A 22,523-nucleotide genomic window follows, 5' to 3' on the forward strand; every position below is an offset into this window, starting at 1 on the left:
CCTGCTCAAAGCAGGACCAATCCCCAACTAAATCATCTCAGCCAGGGCTTTGTCAAACCTGACATTAAAAACCTCTAAGAATGGAGATTCCACCCCCTCCCTAGGTAACGCATTCCAGGGCTTCACCACCCTCCTAGTGAAAAAGTTTTTCCTAATATCCAACCTAAACCTCCCCCACTGCAACTTGAGACCATTGCTCCTTGTTCTGTCATCTGCTACCACTGAGAACAGTCTAGATCCATCCTCTTTGGAACCCCCCTTTCAGGTAGTTGAAAGCAGCTATCAAATCCCCCCTCATTCTTCTCTTCCGCAGACTAAACAATCCCAGTTCCCTCAGCCTCTCCTCAGAAGTCATGTGCTCCAGTCCCCTAATCGTTTTTGTTGCCCTCCGCTGGACGTTTTCCAATTTTTCCACATCCTTCTTGTAGTATGGGACCCAAAAGTGGACACAGTACTCCAGATGAAGCCTCACCAATCCCGAATAGAGGGGAACGATCACGTCCCTCAATCTGCTAGCAATGCTCCTACTTATAAAGCTCAAAATGCCGTTAGCCTTCTTGGCAACAAGGGCACGCTGTTGACTCATATCCAGCTTCTCGTTCACTGTAACCCTAGGTCCTTTTCTGCAGAACTGCTGCCTAGTCATTCGGTCCCTAGTCTGTAGTCTATATACCTCTCCTCCCAGTTTAGTTTCGTCTGCAAACTTGCTGAGGGTGCAATCCATGCCATCCTCCAGATCATTATTGAAGATATTGAACAAAACCAACCCCAGGACCGACCCTTGAGGCACTCCGCTTGATACCGGCTGCCAACTAGACATGGAGCCATTGATTACTACCTGTTGAGCCCGACGATCTAGCCAGCTTTCTATCCACCTTGTAGTCCATTCATCCAGCCCATATTTCTTTAACTTGCTGGCAAGAATGCTGTGGGAGACCGTATCAAAAGCTTTGCTAAAGTCAAGGAACAACACGTCCACTGCTTTCCCCTCATCCACAGAGCCAGTTATCTCGTCATAGAAGGCAATTAGATTAGTCAGGCATGACTTGCTCTTTGTGAATCCACGTTGACTGTTCCTGATCACCTTCCTCTCCTCTAAGTGCTTCAAAATTGATTCCTTGAGGACCTGCTCCATGATTTTTCCAGGGTCTGAGATGAGGCTGACTGGCCTGTAGTTCCCCGGATCCTCCTTCTTCCCTCCATCATCCTCTCCTGCCTCCCAGCGACTCTTGTTGGGTGGCTGGGCCCCCAAGTCAGTGGAGGGGCATGCTATTGGATTCTTGCAGCTAGTCAAAGGCTCAGGGGTGGAAAGGTTTTATCGCCTGGGTTTGCAATGTCATCCGGTAACATTTTGCGGAGCCAAGGCTCGTTTATCATGCTTCCGCAGGCTGCAGGAGAACGAGCACATCCCCCTGTGGACAAAAGGGAAGCCCAGCCAGGCCCAAATACGAGCCTCTCCGTTACTCAGCAGTTTTGCAACACAGACTATTCCAGAGCCTTCAGTCACACCTCAGCTGCTGGCCAGCACAGCCAGCCCTGCAAACTGTTTAACGTGATTATTCTGACAGGAACCCACAGATACCACTTCTCCGTGTACAGTCTTGTATACAGGGCCCCGAGGCACAGCTTCGCTACCGCTATGTTTTCAGCAGGGCTGCTTTAGACTAGAATGCCACCACCGTCGCTGCATCGGCCCTCATAAGGTATTGGGCCAACTAACTCCCATCGAAATAAATAGGAGTTGGGCACCTCAGTGCCTGTCAAGATTGGGGCCGAGGGCCTTGCATGACCCCACTGTAAGAAAGAGGTCTGAGCCTGCACCCATTGCAGCCAATGTTGACTAATGTCGGGGCTTTGGACCAGGCCCCTGTGACTAGGGCAATGGCCAGGAAGCATCATGCTTGTCTCAGTGTTAGGGGAACAGAGAAATCCCTCGTGTGTGTCGTGTGATCTCCCTGTCTGTCACTTGGGACCCCCATCAGGCCCACATGCCATTCATCTTCCCCTGCTGGTGCCATTTGGGATGGGTCTCCTTGGGTGCATGCTGCACACACCTGCCCTTCTGTTCCTACTGCACCAGCTAATTCCTAGGCATGTCTGTGCCAGGCTTCATCAGGGTGCTCGCAGTGCCCAGGGCTCCTCAAGCATTGGTTCTCACCTCTAGCCAACAGGGTGCCCCTTTTGTTCCATGCACCCCCCTGGAGCAACACAAAGGGACTATGCGACTATGGGACTAATGCGAGGCACTGGGGAATCCCTCGTGCACAGTCATCCTCTTGAAACACCTGGGGATTCCTGCCCTCTTTTCCAGATTTCATATCACCATAAAACCAGACACAGACCCTATGAAACAAGACCCATCCCTCACCCGCACATTCCTCCAGCCACTACCTTCATAACGGGAACCAAGCACCGGATGTAGGACTAGGCAGACCCTCCAGACCCCAGGCAGGCTTCCCCTGCCCAGCTTGGCCCATCACTGTTACAGGACATTGCCTAGAGGAAGCAAACACTTCACACAGTTGGGGGACGGTTTTCTCATTTCAGCTGAAGCTTTGTCTCATCTCAGGCATTAGCTGCCTGTGATTCAGGATGGTGTCCTGGATTGCAGTCTGTGGCCCTTATCCTGCAAACACTCTCACGTGATTTTATGTGCAACTCTGTCTAACAAGGATGGCTTACTAGGGGGTGGCTTCAGGGGTGCTGGAACAACTTGTACAGTGGGGGTGCTGAGAGCCATTGAACCAAACTGTAAACCCTGTATATCATGGAAACCACTTCAAGTTAGGGGGTGCTACAGCACCCCCCACTCCTCTAGTTCCAGTACCTATGAGTTGCCTAGAAGGCTGCTGGGCCCAGATCCAAGGTTCATAAGCCATTGATCACTCCCCGTTGAGCCCGACGATCTAATGAGTGTGAATATAATGTAACTGGAATATGCTTCATGCAAAAGATCTCTTGAAAGGTATCATTAAAAAGCTTATAATCTATTGAGTGTGGTCATCCAATTTATATGACTGTATCATTCTTGTATCTGAAAATAGAAATATGAAATATAACTCTGAGGTCCTATTGTAATTATGCAAAGTGTGGGCCATTAATGGTGGTTTGGAATCTTGATGGCTCCCATTAACCAGGACAATTGACTGTTAAATGGTTCTGTTTAGTTGCAAGCCTTCCTGTGAGTCAGGCTGGGAAGAATGAAGGCTTGGGGTCTCATAGGACATGTGACCATGTCACCTGGTACTGGAATCCATCTTAAACCTGGTGCTTTTCAATTTAGAAGGAGGGGTGGGGACCTAGAGACACAAAAGATTCCCACCTTGTGCCAAACCTGTAAAAGGGGGTAGAACAGAACAAATGGGGCTGCAGTCATAAGAAATCCCCTAGCTACCACCTGAGCTAAAAAGAACTGTACCGGGGAAAGGATTGGGCGCAGACTAGGAAGGAGTCCAGTCTGCGAAAGAAGCTTATCGGAACATCTCTGAGGATGAGATTTTATCCGTATTCAATTTTCTACTGTATTAGGCTTGGACTTGAGGGTTTTTGTTTTATTTTGCTTGGTGACTTACTTTGTTCTGTCCGTTATTACTTGGAACCACTTAAATCCTACCTTTTATATTTAATAAAATCACTTTTTGGTTATTAATTAACCCAGAGTAAGTAATTAATACATGGGGGAGTAAACAGCTGTGCATATCTCTCTATCAGTGTTATAGAGGGCAGATAATTTATGAGTTTACCCTGTATAAGCTTTATACTGAGTAAAATGAATTTATTTAGGGTTTGATCTCATTGGTAGCTGGGTATCTGGGTGCTAGAGACAGGAGCACTTCTTAAGCTGTTTTCAGTTAAGTCTGCAGCTTTGGGGGACATGGTTCAGACCTGGGTCTGTGTTTGCAGCAGGCTAGCTTGTCTGGCTCAACAAGGCAGGGTTCCAGACTCCCAAGCTGGCAGAGAAAACGGGCTCAGAGGTAGTCTCAGAACATCAGTGGCAGTCCCAAGGGGATTTCTGTGACCTAACCCATCACAGTCCTCACCTTAGAAGTGGACTCCCTGCTGCAAAGCTGAGTGATAGAACCTGTTCCTACAACCTATCTGGGTGCAGGGTTCTATTCCACCTAGTTCCCAAGAAGAAGGGTGGGTGGAGACCGATCTTAGACCTCAATCATCTCAACCACTTCATATGCAAGCCAAAGTTTAGTATGGTCACCCTAGCAACTGTCATAACTTTGCTTGAAAAAGGCATGTGGTGTACAGCTCTCGATATGCAGGATGCGTACTTTCACATGGATATCCAGACTATCCACAGGCATTTGAGCTTCATGGCAGAAACTCATCACTTCCAATACATGGTTCTACCTTTTGGATTCACCACTGCTCCACGGGTCTTCACCAAAGTTCCCTCGGTAGTGGTGGCCTACCTTCAGCACCAAGGGGTCCTTATATTCCCTTATCGCAACAACTGGCTGGTAGCAGCGTGATTTAAAGAGGAGGCTCAAGCCTCAATCTCCAATCAAGCTGCTCACACTCCTCGCCTCCCTAAGGATGAGCATAAACATCAGAAAATTGACTTTGGATCCCAAACAGTCCCTAGAATTCATTGGGGCCCACATCAATGCAGTCTTCGCACACGCCTGTCTACCAGAGCACAGGTTCCAGTGACCGTTCAAGAACGGATGGTCTCCACCGCCAGTTCTTCTGTTCCAGCCAGGGCTTACCTTTCCCTTCTTGGCCTCATGGTGGCCTGCACGTATGTTACTGCCTTCGTTCATCTTCACTTTCGCTGCTTACAACTGTGGCTCCAGAGGGCCTATTCTCCCATGCACCATACCATGGACTTCCTACTGACAGTCCCCCCCGAGGTTCTCTCCTCCCTCCAGTGGCAGATGGACCCAGGTCAGGTCTGCACTGGGATACTGTTCCTCCCGTCCTCTGCACATGCCTAAGTGTTTTGCTGTGTTGGGGCCTTGGTATTGCAAGTATGAGGACTGACACTGTCTGATGAAGGGCGAGACTGGGAAGGACTACTTAAAATGCAGCACCAAGGGCACAGAAGGGCACAGTGCCCACCGAGCGGGTGTCACCAACATTCTCACAAAGCGGGCCGCGGACTGGGAGAGACACACCATGCACAGGCTTGTGGAGAACTGACAGCTCAGAAAGCAGGAACTGCCTGGGAGGCCATGCCCAGCGCCAAAGTTTTTCCCTTGGGGCAAAGCTGGTTGTCTTTATGTGCTCTACCTCAGAGATTTGAGATGCACAAGTGTCCTCTGAAAGTGAAGTTCACCCCTGTGCTGAAGGCCTATGGCCACTTATGTCCCACTTAAGACCTCAAACGAGAACCCTCGGCCTGGGGCAATGCCTCCTTTGTGTTGGGCTTGCTGCCATTTGATGTGAGAGGCAGAAGGGCAAGTAGAAGGGACTGCTTAGTTCCCTCCCCCCCACCTTATTAAATAAGAGGGTCTCTACACTCAATAGCATCAGCCACTCTTAACTTCCTGTTTGAGGAGCACCAGTCGTGACGAAGCACACTAATGTTCCTTTGCAGCAAGATGACAGGACATGAGCCCAGGCTCCCCCAGCTTTGTGACATGATAAGAAGAACAGCAGTACCAGACCAGTGGCCAGGCCAGATAAGCCATGTTGCGTGGGCGGGCTGTGTTTTTCTCTAACTACTCCTTTTGCAGTATGTAGCCTAACTCCTGAGGCCCTTACTGCACAGCTAAGCGGCTTTTTAGTTAAAACCCAGAACCGCAGCAACAAACGGCAAAGAAAAATGGAGGGCTTAGACAAGGACCATCCTTACTCGGAATCTTCCCAGCAGCCTCCACCAGCCAGAGAGGAACACACTGTGCCAGGTAACATTACCAAGTTAATGTCATGACGGATGGAACGGGAGCTTGTTATAGTCTAATGCGTCACTAGAATTCTTAGCAGAAAGGAGATAAAATTGCAACTCACTAATAGCATACCAAAAAAGAGTTAAATGATCAAAACTATGCATGTAAGCTACAGTAGTTGCTTGGTATACAGAGTATGGAAGAAACAGATGATTGCCCTGCACAAAACAACAGTCAGGTTATTTTTCTCATTGTTGCAAAGGGGACAAGCATTTGGAAATGCTTCTCAGAGCGGTCAGAATCCTGTGCCATTACAAATACCCAGTAGGGTTATATAGAATTTTATGCCTCTTTGGTCTGGACTTTACTGTGTGCATCAATGTTCTTTTGTTAAAGAATATGGGCATTTTGCATCAGGTTTCTGTCCTGTGTGTGAGGGGGTCAATGCAAAGCACCGTCATGTGCTGTGAAACCCAACTAAGTTATTGCTTTTACCTGCACACAGGTCTTGGAATCAGGTGTGTAGTGAAACCTTTGCAGGGGGAGGGTTTGCAGGCATGCAGCTGAAATCAGAGATACCAGGGTATTTTAAGCAACAAGACAGTTTGCCATTCTGGTTTAAACAGGCCCCACACAAGCAATAGGGGGACTCCATACACCAGACTTCAAATGCCAACATCTGGGGACTATGGATAATAGAATGCAAACCCTCATCAGTCTGCTTATCAGCCTTTCAGTCCTCTCTTATAACAACAAAAAATGGGCTAGAGGTCTCAGACTGATCAGTCCAAAACAATTTGCCTAGGCTGGTGTGTAAAGGTGGCACAGGTTTTATTACACTTAGCCTAGAATATTTTTCTCAGAGTTTGTTTCTCAGCAAGTTTTGAGAATCTCTTAGCTTGCAAAAAGAAATAAGGAATTGATCTCAGTTACACATGCAAAGTATAGCATGCGTCACCAGCTAAATGCATCCTGGTTTAATAACCATCAGTGAATTCATCCCGTCAGTCCTGTGAGCGTCCTTCTACCATTTGACATAGCAGGAGATTTGCTGAGAAGACTGGTTGCTTTACTATTTGGCTATCCACTGATCACTGAAAGCCATGGCATGTCACTAAAGTAATTCCTTTGGAGGGGCATTGTTATTAGGGATTGTCAATATGGCATTTTGTACATTTAGAAGGGAATATTTCACAACATTCATGTGCTGAGAATTAACAGCAGCCTCTGCCATTGTATATGACAATCAGGCTACGGCACACACCCCTTACTACATATTGTCCTCTTTCTATTAGACATTTTGAATCACATTGTGATCTCCCACCCCTTCCGTCTTGTCTGTTTGGATTGTGAGCTTCTCATGGATGGGGACTGTCTCTCACTGGGTCTCTATGGGGCCCCGCGTGAGGAGGCATTCAGGCATTACTGTAATAATGATAATTCTGGAGCCTGGTGCTCAGCTCAGGGTGGGATCCAAAGCATGTGAAAGAAGCATTCCCAGAGTTAATTTCCTATTATTCCCTCCTGTTCAGGGTTACCGATCCAGAGGAGGCTATTCTTGGCTTAGCATACTAGCTGGGCAGTCAAGAGATGCTGGTTTTATTCCCAGAATAGTCAGATCCCTTGTGACCAAGTACTTAGCCTCACTTTCTCCATGTGGTGATAACAGCCCTTCCTGGTTCTCCCAGGGCTTGTTTGGGAAGCTTAATGCATTAATGTGCTTTGAGGCTGTTGGCTGGAAGGTGTAATTGTTTAGAACAGTTGTCTGTTCAGTTTAGTGTGTGTTCAGGAATGCTGTTATGCAGCTCTGTTTGAAATTATGAAAGTCACAACTCATTTATTCTTTTAAATGTATATTGCATGCCTCATTCCTTACTCCTGACTCCACACTGTCCCTTGCTAGAGATGTGTTTTTTTCTGCCTGCATGGCACATCTGCTGCTATGAGTCTCAGCAAAGGAGTATGGTGGCAGCTCTGCCGTGAGCCTTGTTTAAGTTGCACTCGCAGCTGCTGAGTCATAGGGAGGGAGAAACAAGGCATGTACATAGGACCAAGTTACCACAACTCGGTGTTCCTAGTGGGCAGGTGTCCGTACCACAAGGATAACTTTGGGGTTGGGGGTCAGGAAATTGGGGTGGAAATCCTGGCCCCAGTGAAGTCAGTAGGAGTTTTGCCATTGACAGCAGGCGTTAGGGTTTCAGCCCTGAATTCTGTCCCCAGCTCTACCACTGGCCAGCCATGTGACACTGGGCAAGTCAGAGACCAAAACCACCAGACCACAGGGGCAGTGAGGACTAATTCATGAATGGGTGATGTGCCCAGCCCTGTGCCCACTGGCGCCTTTTACACAGGGTTTAACTGGGATCTTGTGTTGGGCCCTGCACAATGGGGAATTGTGCCCTCCTTTCTGCAAACAGCCTTCAGCCCATGGAGTCACTCTGGGTGCATCTATAGTGCAATCAGACCCTGGAGCTGGCCTGTGCCAGCTGACTCGCTTGGGCTGCAGGCTGTTTCATCATGGTGTAGACATTCAGGCTCAGGCTGCAGCCGGAGCTCTGAGACGGTCCCATCTTGCAGGGGACCTAGAGCCCAGACTCCAGACCAAACCTAAACATCACAATGACATAGCCCCTTTGCTCGAGCCAGCTGGCATGGGCCAGCCAGTGCAGGTGTCTAATTGCAGTGCAGACATACCCTGTGACTGTCATTCCCTGCAGTGAGTGCTCAGCCCTGTCGGACAGGAACGTTCCTGTTCCCTGACTGGCTGGAACCCATTAGGCCTCAGTCCTGCCAGGTGCCAAGCACTCTGGCCCTGCTCCAACAAAGCCCGGGAACTCACTTCTGATTGAGCCTCTCCCTGCCCTCATCAGGACTGCTCGTCCACTCCGAGTGCGTTCCTGTACTACCAGATCCGAGCCAGGGTGCATCGCCTCTCGCGGGATCTGGCCCTTCCATAGGAGAGGAGCTGATGAGAAGAGCCACGTGTGAGCACCTACTGCAGATTGTCAGATAGCAATCCTGGCTCCTCTCACTAGTAGATCTTAAAGAACTTTGTAGAGGAGGTTGGTGTCATTACAGGCAGGAAGTAACAGCCACACTTGGCAGACCAAAGGTCCATCTAGTCCAGTTTCCTGTCTTCCGACAGTGGCCAAAGCCAGGTGCCCCAAAGGGAATGAACAGAACAGGGCAATCAGCGAGTGATCCATCCCCTGTTGTCCGCTCCCAGCTTTGGCAGCCAGAGGCTAGGGACACCCAGAGCATGGGATTACATCCCTGAGCACCCAGCTAAAAGCCACCGATGGACCTGTCCTCCACGAACTTCTCAAAGAGACTTCCCCGGGGCACCCAGCAGCCAGTTGCAGAGCTGGGATCAGAATGCAGGTCTGAGAGTCCCAGGTCACCAGTGTGTATCCATCAGGCCACAATGAATAATTTGCAGACTGGATACAATTAATTTAGGCTTGAATAGAGACTGGGAGTGGATGGGTCATGACACAAAGTAAAACTATTTCCCCGTGTTAATCCCCCCCCCCCACACACACACACATTCCTCAGACGTTCTCGTCAACTGGTGGAAATGGCCCACCTTGATTATCACTACAAAAGGCTCCCCCCCACCACAACTCTCCTGCTGGTAATAGCTCACCTTACCTGATCACTCTCCTTACAGCGTGTATGGTAACACCCATTGTTTCATGTTTTCTGTGCATATAAAACTCCCCACTGTATTTTCCACTGAATGCATCTGATGAAGTGAGCTGTAGCTCACGAAAGCTTATGCTCAAATCAATTTGTTAGTCTCTAAGGTGCCACAAGTCCTCCTTTTCTTTTTAAATGAATACTCAGTGTAGATAAAACAGAGTAAACCTTGGGATTCATGAATACCTGGCAGCTCTCCAAGTACAGATGAGCAATAAATACATGAGCCTTCAAATAGCAGCAAATTCAACTCAGAGGGAGGTAAAGCCACGTGTCCAGGCCCACTCAGAGCTGAGGGAGCCAAGGGTGGGACTAACTAACAGACAAGGGAAGGAAGAGACAGAATGTCACCCTGCCAATCCAACGGGCTTTGGGTTAACAGCCTGCAGGCTTTCCAACTAGCTGCTATGCAATGATTTAATGGAAGACAATGTTCTGGATGCAGGACCCACTGCTGCCCTGTGGGAGCTATTGTCCAAGAAGCTGGGCATGTCCAGTCCATGCCCAAAGCCCATCTGCTTTCATTAAAGCGTTATTTGCAGCATGAAGGATGTGATCACTTGCCCCTTATCTGCGGCCTCTAGTGCACCTCTGTCCCGGGTGTTATTTACATGATAGCTCGCTGTCTGGCTGAGGTGACTCCCTTCCACTAACAAGCCCCACCCCAGCGTGCTCCCACTCGGCTCACCTTGCTGTGTCCCCGTCATTGCCAGGAAGGCTTATCACGGGTTAGTCTTCAGTCATGGCACCGCATTTACAATTGGTCTGTTCTCGTAGGGGCCACCACACGCCGCCTGAGAGACCGAGAGCTGCTGAGGAAAAGGAAAGCGGAGGCACAAGAGAAAGATACTGTCCAGTGGGTTCTGGGGTAAATTATACTTACACCCTGGGGAATTCTATCTTAACGAGAGGGAAGCAGCCCGTGTAGACAGGGAATGGCCACCCGCTACACTCTGCCTTGGACTATGTGCTCACATAGGGGTGGGTGGCAGAAGAACCCCTTTGCACTGTTATGGGGAGTCCCCTCTGGCAGAGCGGAAAGTGGGCAGAGCCTGGGGTCTGATCCAGCACAGCTGAGCTGGTGCTGGGCGAGAGAGATGAGCCCCCACTGAGAGCCGCAGGGCTGTAATTCTCCTCCAAGGGCTACTTGGATGCCACCTACACACCACTCCGGCTCAGGGTGGGGCCTGAAGGCCAAGTCATCTAGCCCTGTCCCTTTGAACATGTGCAGTGGTAAGTGCAATGAACGCCACTACACACTACTGCCCAGGGGAGGAGCACAAGTAAAGGACCCACGGAGCCAAATCTTCTGCTGGTCAAATGTCCTGGTGAGCTCAGGGATCACTGACAGAGCACATGGGGGAAAACCAACCCGCTGGCCAAGGCAGCCATGGGGTTTTACCCAGGGTGCTGCACACAATAGGGCTCCAGATCATGCCATACAAGCAATGGGGCTATTCTGCAGCAGGTGGCCAGAAGTAAAGGGGCTCAATACTAGCCCCAGGCTCTCTCATGCAGACACATCCCCCCACCAGCCCCCAGAGACAGCCCCAGTCCCCTGCCAGCCCCCAGGTAGGACTTGATACACATCAGTCTCCTCATCTACCCTCTAGCCCCCACTTACCCAGACACCCCAGCACCATTCTCACCTCCTCTGGTGCCCTAGACACCCTCCAGCCTACCCACCCCTCCACCTGCCCCAGCCTCAGAGCTGCCAAGTGGTGTGCAGCTCCATGTCTTATCTCCCACCATTGCTCCAGGCAGAGTGTGTTGACCATAAGCTGGCATTTATTGTGATATGCAGATTGTGCATATGCAAAGTATGCACAGATTGTGCATATGCAAAGTTCATTAAATAATTTGCATAAACTGTCAGACATGGCAGCTGTGGGAGACCTTGGGCAGGAAGGCGGAATTGTGATTCGGGGTGGGTGAGAGTCACGCTGCCTCTCAGGGCTGCTCCTGCTCCTTTGCTCTGGACTGGGCCATCTAGCCCTATCTCCAGTGACCACACCATCACAGCTCAGGGCACTGCACCTGTTTTCCCTTGCTGTGGCCCAGCAAGGAGACCCACTGTAGGCTCCCAGCTTCCCAGACATCTTTCTCCCTCCTGACCAGACTGTACAGCTCCCTGCCTACACTGGGAGATCCCCAGCAGCTTGGCTGCCTACTCAGCCTGCTTGACTTTTCTCTTCAGAGATGGCAAACAGGGTAATTGCCATAGTTAAGTTACCACACGGCTCTGCCTAAGCAAGCACATTTATTCTTAAGGTGAAAGCATTCCAGAGAAAACAGGAAAAGAACCTACACACATACCAGTGAGCTCACCAGAGATCACCTTGACTCCAGCAAGTCCTTCAAACCCCACTGAATGATTTTCCTGTGCTCAGAACTTCACTCCAGCTTCAGCTCAGAAAAAGCCCTCTCAGTCTTATGCTGTCTCAGTAGGCTAAATTCCTTCCAACTCTTCCCCAAGGACTGGGGGCCCCCTGGGACCAGAGATCCGGTCCATTTACTGGATCAGGAAGAAGGCCCCGAGTCAGTTTAAACTCAGGATATTTAACCAGAAGTCCTTTCTTTGGCTGCTGGTCCCTGGAGAATCCAGCTTGAACCAGTATATGTGATACTGTTCTGGAGGTGTGACTTTGCCTACTCGCCTCCCATGGTTAGTTCCTGGAGGGCTGTGATTCCCCCTCCCCCATGGAATTACAGACAATCCCTGGCCCACATGGATACATAAACTTAATTCAATAAGGTTTGTCCAGGATATTGCCCCGTCTCACGCACTATTTCTCAGTTCACTTCTAAGATCTGAACAACTGTGCCCAACATTCCATCATGGCTTCAGGCTCCACTCAGAAGGGGCTAAGCCCTGGACCCTCCTAGGTGGAGGCTTCAGGCAAGCCCGTGTGGGACACTTGGCTTTAGGCATGAGCCCCTATTACCCAGGCAAGCTCAGAATTCACCAGCTGTGTGCATCAATCCATAGGAAAGGCTGTGTTGGCCACAGGGCATTATTTTCCCAGGCAGTGATTTCTCTCCCAGAATAGCAAGTTTGCCCACTTCTATGTTACAGAGACAAAAGGGAGAGGCACTAAGGCCCAGGCCAGGTTTAGCGACAGACTTTGGCCAGCGTTGCTCTGTGTGGCCTGTGATGGATGCAGCTGTGCCAGCCAAAGCCCCTAGTGCAGCCAGCTGTAGCAGCAGAACTACACTTTTGCCAGTTGAGTTCAGGTTGCGTGGGCTGGGGTGCGGGAGGAGAAGCAGAGTGGCTGGAAAAAGCTGCACCGGCAATAGTGCTGAGGGCTACTGGCCTAGTTGTGTCCACAGTAGGAGCTCTTTGCCAGCAGAGCACAGCAGAACAGCTACACTGACAAAGAGCTCTGCGTAGGGGAACCCAACGCCAGCTCCCATTGACAGTGCCTGGCAGCTGAGGGCTTCCCTCTCCTTTGTCCCCTGGTTCATGGCGCTGTGCGAGATGCTGTAATGTTCCGACAGAGAGCGGGAGAAGAGCAAAGGGCCAAAGAGGGGCCGAGGAGCTGGAAGAAGAGGCCGACAGCAGGGTAACGAGCCAGAGCCTCAGCCTCAGCCTCAGCAAGAGGAGGTGGAGAAGGAACTCCCAGAGAAAGCACAGGGATCTCCAGGGCACCATGAGGAGGAGCCCGCCTTATCTGTGGCTCAAGAGCTGTCTGGTGGGACTCAGCAGGAGGCTGTGGAGGGCCCCCCAGCCGAGTATACTCTGCATCCAGTAGGTAAGTGGTTAGAGACCCTCTTGGATCATAGAATATCAGGGTGGGAAGGGACCTCAGGAGGGATCTAATCCAACCCCCTGCTCAAAGCAGGACCAATCCCCAATTTTTGCCCCAGATCCCTAAATGGCCCCCTCAAGGATTGAACTCACAACCCTGTGTTTAGGAGGCCAGTGCTCAAACCACTGAGCTGTCCCTCCCTCTTCAGATCAGAGCACATTCCCAGAGAACTCGTGCCTAGGTGCATCCTTGGGGAGGACAGGAACTGCCCAGCCAGGCAATGAAGCAGTGACTCAGGAGCTTCGGGTCTTTGCCTCTGGCTAGCTGCAGAGCCTCTTCCTTGCTCAAGCCTGCATTTGTACACGGCAGTGACAAAGCTGCAGCACCTCCTGGCATCCCGCTTGCTGAGCCAGTCTGTTCCAAACAGCAGCCCCTGGGAAGGCCCCGCTTCCCTGGCCACAAGGCAGGAGTGGAGCTGATGGCTCTGTCTAGGCCTTTGGGGAATTTCCCCACTCTGGCGGTCTCCCCAGCAGGGATGTCCCAGACAGTCAGTGCAGTGCCGAGCCGAGCCGGGGACTGGGCAACAAGAAGGGGATCCCGCCGAGTCCAGTCCCATTCATCACCAGTGCAGTCTGGAAATGGCAGGTGTGGGCCCAGGGCTTCTCCGCATAGGTGCCCCGTGGGACAGCTACAGAGACGACAGTGTTCCTATATTACCTGGGCCTCTTCCTGGCTCACAAGGAACTCACTGGGATTTAGGGCTGTTGATATCAGGCTGTTCATGTTTATTCCACAGGGGGCTACCTAGAGATTTGGGCTGAAATTCTTAGAACTGGCTATGGGATTTGGTTGCCTATTTTCCATTGACATTGATAGAAACTGAAAATCCACCTCCCCTAGGGACTTTGAAACCATCCCCTTAGGGCCAGTGTGTCAGAGGTGCTGGGTGCCTGCTACACCCATCAACTTCCATTGGAGCCCAGAAACCCCAATCCTGCATCAAGATCCCATGTGCCTTCACAGGCCCCCATGGACCTCCCAGGTCTCTGTGTGGGGGCAGGAGTCCCCCCATGCAGAGCTCATTGCAGGCTGGCCCTGTGTACGTAATCCTTCTATGCAAAGGGGATGTCTATGTAACCAGGGGCCAGCATCTTATCTGCCACTGCTATGCAGGGTCATCCACCCACACATTTAAAAATCTTGAGTCAGGCCCCCCAAATCAGTGCACAGAGAAACAAGGTGTCATGGGATTCACTCACCCTTGGAGCGCCTCCACCAGGTTGCTCTGGGAATTAGCTGGTTCCAGATCAGATACTCCCTCCTGTTGGTTCCTTGGCCCATGGTCTCCCTCTTTCTCTGGCACAAAGGATGCTGCTTCTTCAGGACTCAGTCCTCCAGTCAGGTCACTATAGTCCCCCCCTTCTAGGGTAACAAAAGATCTCCCAACAGCAGCCCTAGGCAGTCTGAACTCCACTGCCTGGTCCATGCCACTTCCCTAGTAGCTGGCAGGAGAACCTGGGCCCATCCACTTCTCCAGGTTCCCGCCCAGGGACACTGTACCTGCAACTATAGTCTGCCTTCCCTCAGGCCCTATTGCTCTTTTCCTGGACACGTTCCGACTTCTGATCTTGACCTTCTGGTCCCCCCACTTTCTGGGTTTGCCAGTCCAAACCCCCTCCTCCCAGGCAGTAACTGTAGACTACATGCCATAGCCCCAAATACACATCCCTTCTCCCAGAACAGGAGTAGAGAAGACTTTCCCCACAGCCCCCTTTCTGCTGCCAACTTCCTGGCTTTATTAACCTGGCCCAGCTCCTCCCCCAGCAGGACTCCATCAGCAGTTAGGTTTTCACAATCCCTGGCTTTTCTCCAGAAGCAAGTTAATTGGCCTAATTTACCCCTTCAGGCTTTGTGTGTGGAGGACACCCCCTCACAAAGGGATAGGAACCTTTCTTTCTTTCTTTCTTTCTTTCTTTGTAAAAGCTGAGATTCTAAAGTGATCACATGATTCCAGCAGCTGGGGAGTTAAGGAAAATACTGTGACACTCAACATGGAAATGGCTTTGCTCTTTTTCTTTTACAGAGCATGGGGAATTGCCAAAGTCAGAAGAAGCAGGAATATCAGAGGCTTTGAATATCCCCCTGGAAAATGACCATACAGATAATGGATACTACCCCTCAGTTTTATTTTGATCCTTTTTTCCTTCCCATTGCTTTGGTCAAAGTCCAAACACTGTAGAATGATTTAGATCTGCTATTCCTGTGTGAGCAATAAAAACTAAACACTTACACCATCGTCTACCATTACTGGTATTTTGCCTACCTAGGAATACTGGAGAAATCTGTTCATTCCCCTCCTCCCCCCCAGATATTATACCTCTAAAACTCGGCAGCTGTGTGCTCAGGATTATACCGCAGACCTTGGGGATTCTCTTCCAGCCCCCTGCCCTGACCCGATTCCCTGGGCTGCTCTTCCCCAGCAGCCCCTACTCCCGCGGAAGGCCAGAGGTTTCCATGGCAGAGCCCATTTCTGGATTGGGCCTTGCAATGTAGACCTAGATCTCAGGCAGCACTGAGGAGCCAGCTCTTTAACCAGTTTTCCAGCCGCTGCTGTACAGGTAACTACAGCTTAGCTTCACATGACTCTCCCAGACAGACCCAGGAGATGGGTGTTGCCTGAGTTTCATCTACTGTCCCCGGCAGCTGTGGTATTTCTCTCTAGCGGTAACAAATCTTAGGCCTTTCCGAAGTCTCTTCACTTTGATCTATATTTTGTACTTTTCCTTCATGGCCCCTCATTTGCTCCCTGCAGCCCCTTCATGGACCGTGAGGGCGGGAAGCTGTGTTGCACTTTCACCTTTCACTTGTCAAACTCACTCAAGACACTCCCTCTTTAGCTGCTTTGCACAAATCGTGCACCTTAGACATGGCTTCCTGTGTCGACAGCGCTGGGAGCACACCGGTAAGGCCAGGAAAAGGATAAGGAATGCACTGAAGATGTCCCAAAGGCTTTCAGAGAGACAATGCTGTGTTTCTAGCCAACCAAAACTGTAACAGTGCCCTTTAATCAGTGTCTGGATCACAGGGAGGATGTGGCTTACCCCCCTGAGCATTGAGCTGGGCACATATCTTCACACCCCATGGCTAAAGACAGCCATAGATTTCATGCTTACTGCTATGCTGAAGAAGGCTAGAGACTGGCAATTTCTTACTCCATGCCTACATGTTATAATGGGGATAAAGAGTTGTCCAGGCAGGGTGGTCAGTACCTTGCAGGACTGAGCCCAGAATGGCCTCAACTAAGTGGATGCTGCAGAATGTCCTAGCACAATGGCCCCATTCTCAGGGGTGCTGAGCTCCAGGGCTCACGTTGGCTTAAACAGGAGTTTTAGATTCTCAGCACCTCTGAAATCAGGCACTGTGGCCAAAATCTTCATACTTGGTTGAACAGAGATAGCCAGTTTGAGGGCCTCCTCCAGCTCCCACTGAACTCAGCGGAAAGTCTTCTTCTGAGCTCACTGGATACTGGCCTAATTTTCAGAGATGGGAGCCTCTGCAGCCACATTGATCTACTGAGGAACTGTGGGGTCTCAGCATGTCTGGAACCAGGCTGGGTTTATAGGGGCACCTACCTGTATCCTTGTTTAAAAATGTTAGCCTGTCAGTGCCTTAGTGAGACTGCAACTCAGTAGCCAAATGATGTGTTCAGAAGGTCAAGGAGATTTTGGCTAAAATACATGGTTTCTAGTCAACTCTGGATACTGTTACCAACTCATTTGCACACAGACTCTGGCGTGAGCAAGCAGGAGTGAGTGGCCAGTTAACATTACATTACACCAATCTCTCCTGCCCCTCTCCTGAGTCTGTCTCTGTGTCAAGGACAATCCTCTCTTCTGGTCCCTGCCAGAGCTCTGTGGATGCCGAGGACCCCCTGCCACTCCTGTGTGCCGGCCCCTGGCTCCCCGTGGCAGGTGGAGCCATGCAGGGTTGGTCTAAGATCCCTCTACCCTGGCAGGACAAAGAGATCTTAGTGGGCCCAGAGGATTGATTCCATACACCTGGCAGCCGAGTGATTAGTATGGATCAGGCCCTTGCATTCAACTTAGCAGAACTATGGCCTGTTTCCACTGGGCATGGATCTTTTACTAAATTAATCAAAATGTTTGCTTTGTGAAAAGACCTAGTTGTGTAAATGTATTTCCTTGTATTCTCCTCTCTGTCCTATTGTACTGCCAACAACTGCTTTACAATCCCCTGGCTACTAAACCCCAGTGTGACAATATTGCCACAGGTGCTAGGGTGGAGTCGACGAGAAGTTTGAAAGCAGAAGCCAAGTGGCTGTTCCTGATAATTTCCAACTGAAAGCTCCCACTTTGCCATTACATCACTGAGTATGGTAGATGGCTAGCCTCAGACTGCGGTTAGAAAGGAACACACTTTCTCCTTGGCACACTGCCTTATTAATGGAGTCGCCTGGTGAGATAACTCTGGTACAATCCTTGCTTATCTGTAAGAGTCAGATGCGTCAGGTTTCTTTCCACCTAGCCTAGGGTAATATTTTTGCTTTGACATGTGTGCCCAAAGCTGATGGGAGCTAGGATGTGCAATGCAGGACACAGTCTCTTGCATTCGCCATATAAGGGATCTTGTTTCACAAAACTCCTATTGGAAATGCCAAGAAGCCATTACCTAGCACAGCCCTGATGTCAGACACCCAGTGAGAGCTCTCTGGTGTCCCGGCAGATTGCAGAAGAACATGCTTCTCCTCTAGAGTGAGTAAAGTGAGAGTGCTACAGAGAGAGATACGTCACTAAAAACAACAGTCCCGCTCCTACCGGGCCATTTAGGTCCCACAGTGCCATGTAAGAGTTTAGTTGGCCTGGGCTTCATGGCTCAGGGGGTTGTACCAGGCTGGCACTAGTATAAGATGTGGAACTGTTACCCTGAATCGCTGGTTCTCTTCTAGCCCAGGTATGTGGTGACAGAAAGACGCTGCTACCTGATGGCTGTCTGGCAGCTTGTGTAACATGTGTTAGGGGTATGGTGCCACGTTGCTTGTGAACAGATGGCTCCGCGGGGCAGAGCCCAAGGCAGGATTGGCAAGGCTGCTGGGCTCCCTGCAAGAGGGGCTCCCTTCAGCTCAGACTGGGTGCCAAGCACATGGAGGTGGGGGGCAATACACTGGCCATACTGTACCTGTGCAGAGCTGGAGAGACCTGGAGCAGTAATGACACTGAATCTGCTATCAGCAAAATCTTGTTTTGAACAGGTGCTTTAGTACCCAGGCCAAGCCTGGGTTGCTGTGAGCAGTGCGTTCCCAGGCAGGAGCTAAGGTTACTAGGGGAGGAAAATCCATGTTACCAGGGAGCACTGGGCTGGGACCCTGGAGAGCAGCAGTCAGGCCCTTGCTCTGCCACTGGCATTCTTTCTGCCTCAGCGTCCCAGCTGTGCCATAGGGATGATGGTGCTTGACCTCAATGGGAGTTATGTGCCCCGTCTCCTTAGCCGCCTAGTGGGGTCTTCAGAAACCCCCCTCTGCATCTTCAGTGCCTACATCCCTTTGGACTCTGGCCCATAGCTCTGTGGGACAGGGGCTGTCTCCCTGTGCAGACAGACAGTACCCAGTGCAATGGAGCTGGAGTCCGGCTGGGTGGGACTGTACTACAGAGCATCCCAGCCAGGCTGAGTTCACCCCTTAGTACTGAAATCCTCCGCCATTGGGCTTGGTGCAGGAGGCTGCAGTGCAAACCAGCCCCCATAAGAGCAGCACCAGCACCTGAATGGGGCCGTGGCCCTCTGCAATGAGCAGCGTGGCTGTGTGCACAGCAGTGTGGTCATCCTGCCTCAACCTGTCACAGGCCTTCCCTGGGCGCTGGGATCAGCACAGAACAACAGGGCTTCCAGCCGAGCGCCCACATCCTGACCTCCTCCCAGGTTAATTGCCAGCGTGGCCAGATGGGCCCGTGAACCAAAGCCAAGAAGAGGCTCCCCCGCATCTTCAGAGACCCAGTGCCCAGCAAGCACTGCAGGGCCCTGGGCTCTCGGGTGCTCATGGCATGGTAGGGAAAGGAACAGGAGTCACAGACAGCCCAAGGCTGCCTTAGCATCTAAGTGGATTCCCCACTGGCTGCCCATAGCATGGCGCTCTCACACAGTGGCCAGTCCCACGGCCCTTCTCCTCCTGCCACAGGGGCAGCTGAGCCCCCGCTTCTGCACAGAGGCCCCAGTCCTGTGCTCCTGAAGAAGGACAGGGGCAAGGCCAGGGGAATAATCCAGCCCCTAGACATTAGGCTCCTTTCCTCTAGAGAAAAGGTGCAAAGGGGGGACAATATAAACCATAACATGTAGCAGCCACTTGGCCCAGCTTCCTCTCTGGGGTAACTCCATGGAAGCTGATGGGGTAACACCAAGGATCCATTTCCCCTCCCACCACACACCAGTAGCTGTAGTCCATGTCCGGCAGGACTGCCCTACAAATCAAGACTCTGTCTTATCACCTGGCAAACAAGTGACCGATTAAACCTTGTTATCAGCGCTGCTTGCCACAAAGGGCTGAGTCAGGGTAAGAATCTCCTCCTGAAAGAGCAAATAGAAGCCATAATAACTCTGTTTTGTAAGTACCTCACTGAGTGTCACTGGCGCCCATGCGATATCTGCCCCCCCAGCTAGACCTGCCCATGATTCAGCCATGGAAAGCTGCAGCAGCTGGCAAGCTGAAGGCAGGCTCATTACTGTACCGGTATGAGGAGAGCTGCTATTCCCACAGCCCTGCACACCATACTCCTGGGTCCTGTCCCTTCCACATGCTGGACCCCTGCAGCACGCATGACCTTGCCTTTATCAGCAGACGTTAATGAAGCCCTGATGAAAGGCTTCTGAAAGAGCTAACAGAGTCTGGAACTGATGTGAACAGGCGGGATAGAGCGGGCCGCACCACACAGATGAACTGCTGCCTCCATGATGGGGAAGGCTGGGCCCTCGGAGCCGCCCGATTGCTGCTGAGCTTCGGGGCCAGGGTGGGGACTGGGACCAGCACCGGCGCAATGCTCTGATCCACGCTGTGCTGTACCAGTGAGAAGGCCTGGTGGGGCTATGCCTGGGTGCTCTGGACTGCGATCGGAACCACACAGCCCAGGCCGGGTGCACGGCGCTATGGCACACAGCAGCCGCAGGCCACATGGGGATTACCAGAATGATCATCCTCTCACTGAAGCGCTACGGCCTGGGGATCAACAAGGCCTACAAGGATGGACTCACCCCGCTGATGCAGGCTCATCGCCAGGGCCACATAGTCTGTGCCAACATGCTTCGGGATACTGGGACGAGCCCTGAGCAGGGGAGGGATCAAATCCGCACCAGGATAGCTAAGGGCTGGAAAGCCCAAGCCACAACAAGCAGCTCTGCTTGGTACCTCTCACCCTTCAAACCCTGCCCAAAAACCTGTGGGAGAAGAGAAGGAAACTGCGCAGGAGTCAAGAGCCAATCAAGCCATGTGGGGAGACCGGAGACAGTGGAGGCAAAGGGAATCCTATTCAAACATGAAAGCAAAATCCCACTGCTGGCACTGTGAGACATCCTCCGACCCAGAAAGCTGTGCAGCTCCAAGCCAGTGAGACAGTGAAAGCAGTCAGTCCCTTGGCTCCCACGGCAAAGACTGGAGACAGGATTTGGAAAAACTCAGAGCTCCTTCAAACTCAGCTCATGCCAGCTTTTCGCTGGAAAGCCACCCCCCGCCAGCCCAGGATGCTCGCCTTTCCCGAGGTACGGGCAGCCAGGCTGAGCTGGAGGCCACCCCCTGCCGGCCCAGGACGCTCGCCTTCCCTGAGGTACGGGCAGCCAGGCTGAGCTGGAGGCCACCCCCCGCCAGCCCAGGATGCTCGCCTTCCCCGAGGTATGAGCAGCCAGGCTGAGCTGGAGGCCACCCCCCGCCAGCCCAGGATGCTCGCCTTTCCCGAGGTATGGGCAGCCAGGCTGAGCTGGAGGCCACCCCCTGCCGGCCCAGGACGCTCACCTTCCCTGAGGTACGGGCAGCCAGGCTGAGCTGGAGGCCACCCCCCGCCAGCCCAGGATGCTCGCCTTCCCTGAGGTACGGGCAGCCAGGCTGAGCTGGAGGCCACCCCCCGCCAGCCCAGGACGCTCACCTTCCCTGAGGTACGGGCAGCCAGGCTGAGCTGGAGGCCACCCCCCGCCAGCCCAGGATGCTCGCCTTCCCTGAGGTACGGGCAGCCAGGCTGAGCTGGAGGCCACCCCCCGCCGGCCCAGGATGCTCGCCTTCCCCGAGGTATGAGCAGCCAGGCTGAGCTGGAGGCCACCCCCCGCCAGCCCAGGACGCTCACCTTCCCTGAGGTACGGGCAGCCAGGCTGAGCTGGAGGCCACCCCCCGCCGGCCCAGGATGCCCACCTTCCCCGAGGTATGAGCAGCCAGGCTGAGCTGGAGGCCACCCCTCGCCAGCCCAGGATGCTCGCCTTCTCTGAGGTACGGGCAGCCAGGCTGAGCTGGAGGCCCTGCTGCTGAGGAGGAGGAGGAGCCAGAGGCTGTCCTTTGATGTCAGAAAGGACGTGTTAAAGAAGCCCCCAAGTCAAAGGGCAGCTCCAGGAGGTGGTGCATCATAGCAGCCATTCCATTCATCCCCCTCCAGGGCCAGAGGAGAGCTGTGCAAGGAGGAGGCGTGCAAGGGAAAGCAAGTGTGAGAATGTCACCCAAAGCCCAGGGAAATAACACAGATTAGTACTTGCAGGTAAAAGGGTTCAATTATTGGCAGCAATGGCCCTTGCTGGATGTCTCTGGGACACACCAGACTGACCCCGAAGAGCTGCTCTCAGGGCATAACCCAACAAAGGGGAGTGAAGAAAGAGCTCTTAGTGAAGAAATACATCTGTATCTCCCCATGGCAGCTGCACTGGCACATGGAGACAGCACAGAGCTAAAGGACACTCTTTGTTTTAGAGGGTGGGGTAGGATACACATTATTGGCTTCATCCTAGGACTTAGAATCATAGAATATCAGGGTTGGAAGGGACCTCAGGAGGTCATCTAGTCCCACCCCCTGCTCAAAGCAGGACCAATCCCCAATTTTTGTCCCAGATCCCTAAATGGCCACCTCAAGGATTGAACTCACAACCCTGGGTTTAGCAGGCCAATGCTCAAACCACTGAACTATCCCTCCCCCTTGCTGGTTCTCAGTAGTTTTAGGCAAAGTGCTGATGGTCTTTTAATGTAGTTTTGTGTGGG

General features: G+C 51.9%; 1 protein-coding gene across 2 annotated transcripts; it reads left to right on the forward strand.

Moving 5' to 3' along the window:
• The first annotated feature begins 5,576 nt into the window (after positions 1-5,576).
• Positions 5,577-15,580, forward strand: HEMGN (hemogen). 2 transcript variants are annotated; one of them, XM_038402846.2, is made up of 4 exons: positions 5,577-5,861; positions 10,320-10,410; positions 13,041-13,294; positions 15,375-15,580. In XM_038402846.2, exons 1-4 carry the CDS (start codon positions 5,780-5,782, stop codon positions 15,482-15,484), a joined length of 537 nt encoding a protein of 178 aa, XP_038258774.1. In that variant the 5' UTR covers positions 5,577-5,779; the 3' UTR covers positions 15,485-15,580. The 2 variants fall into 2 exon arrangements, with proteins under 2 accessions (XP_038258774.1, XP_038258776.1); XM_038402848.2 differs by having other exon boundaries at positions 5,581-5,861; positions 10,320-10,398.
• Positions 15,581-22,523: the final 6,943 nt, after the last annotated feature.

The sequence above is a fragment of the Dermochelys coriacea genome, chromosome 5, assembly GCF_009764565.3.
Source record: "Dermochelys coriacea isolate rDerCor1 chromosome 5, rDerCor1.pri.v4, whole genome shotgun sequence".
Taxonomy (NCBI): Eukaryota; Metazoa; Chordata; order Testudines; family Dermochelyidae; genus Dermochelys; species Dermochelys coriacea.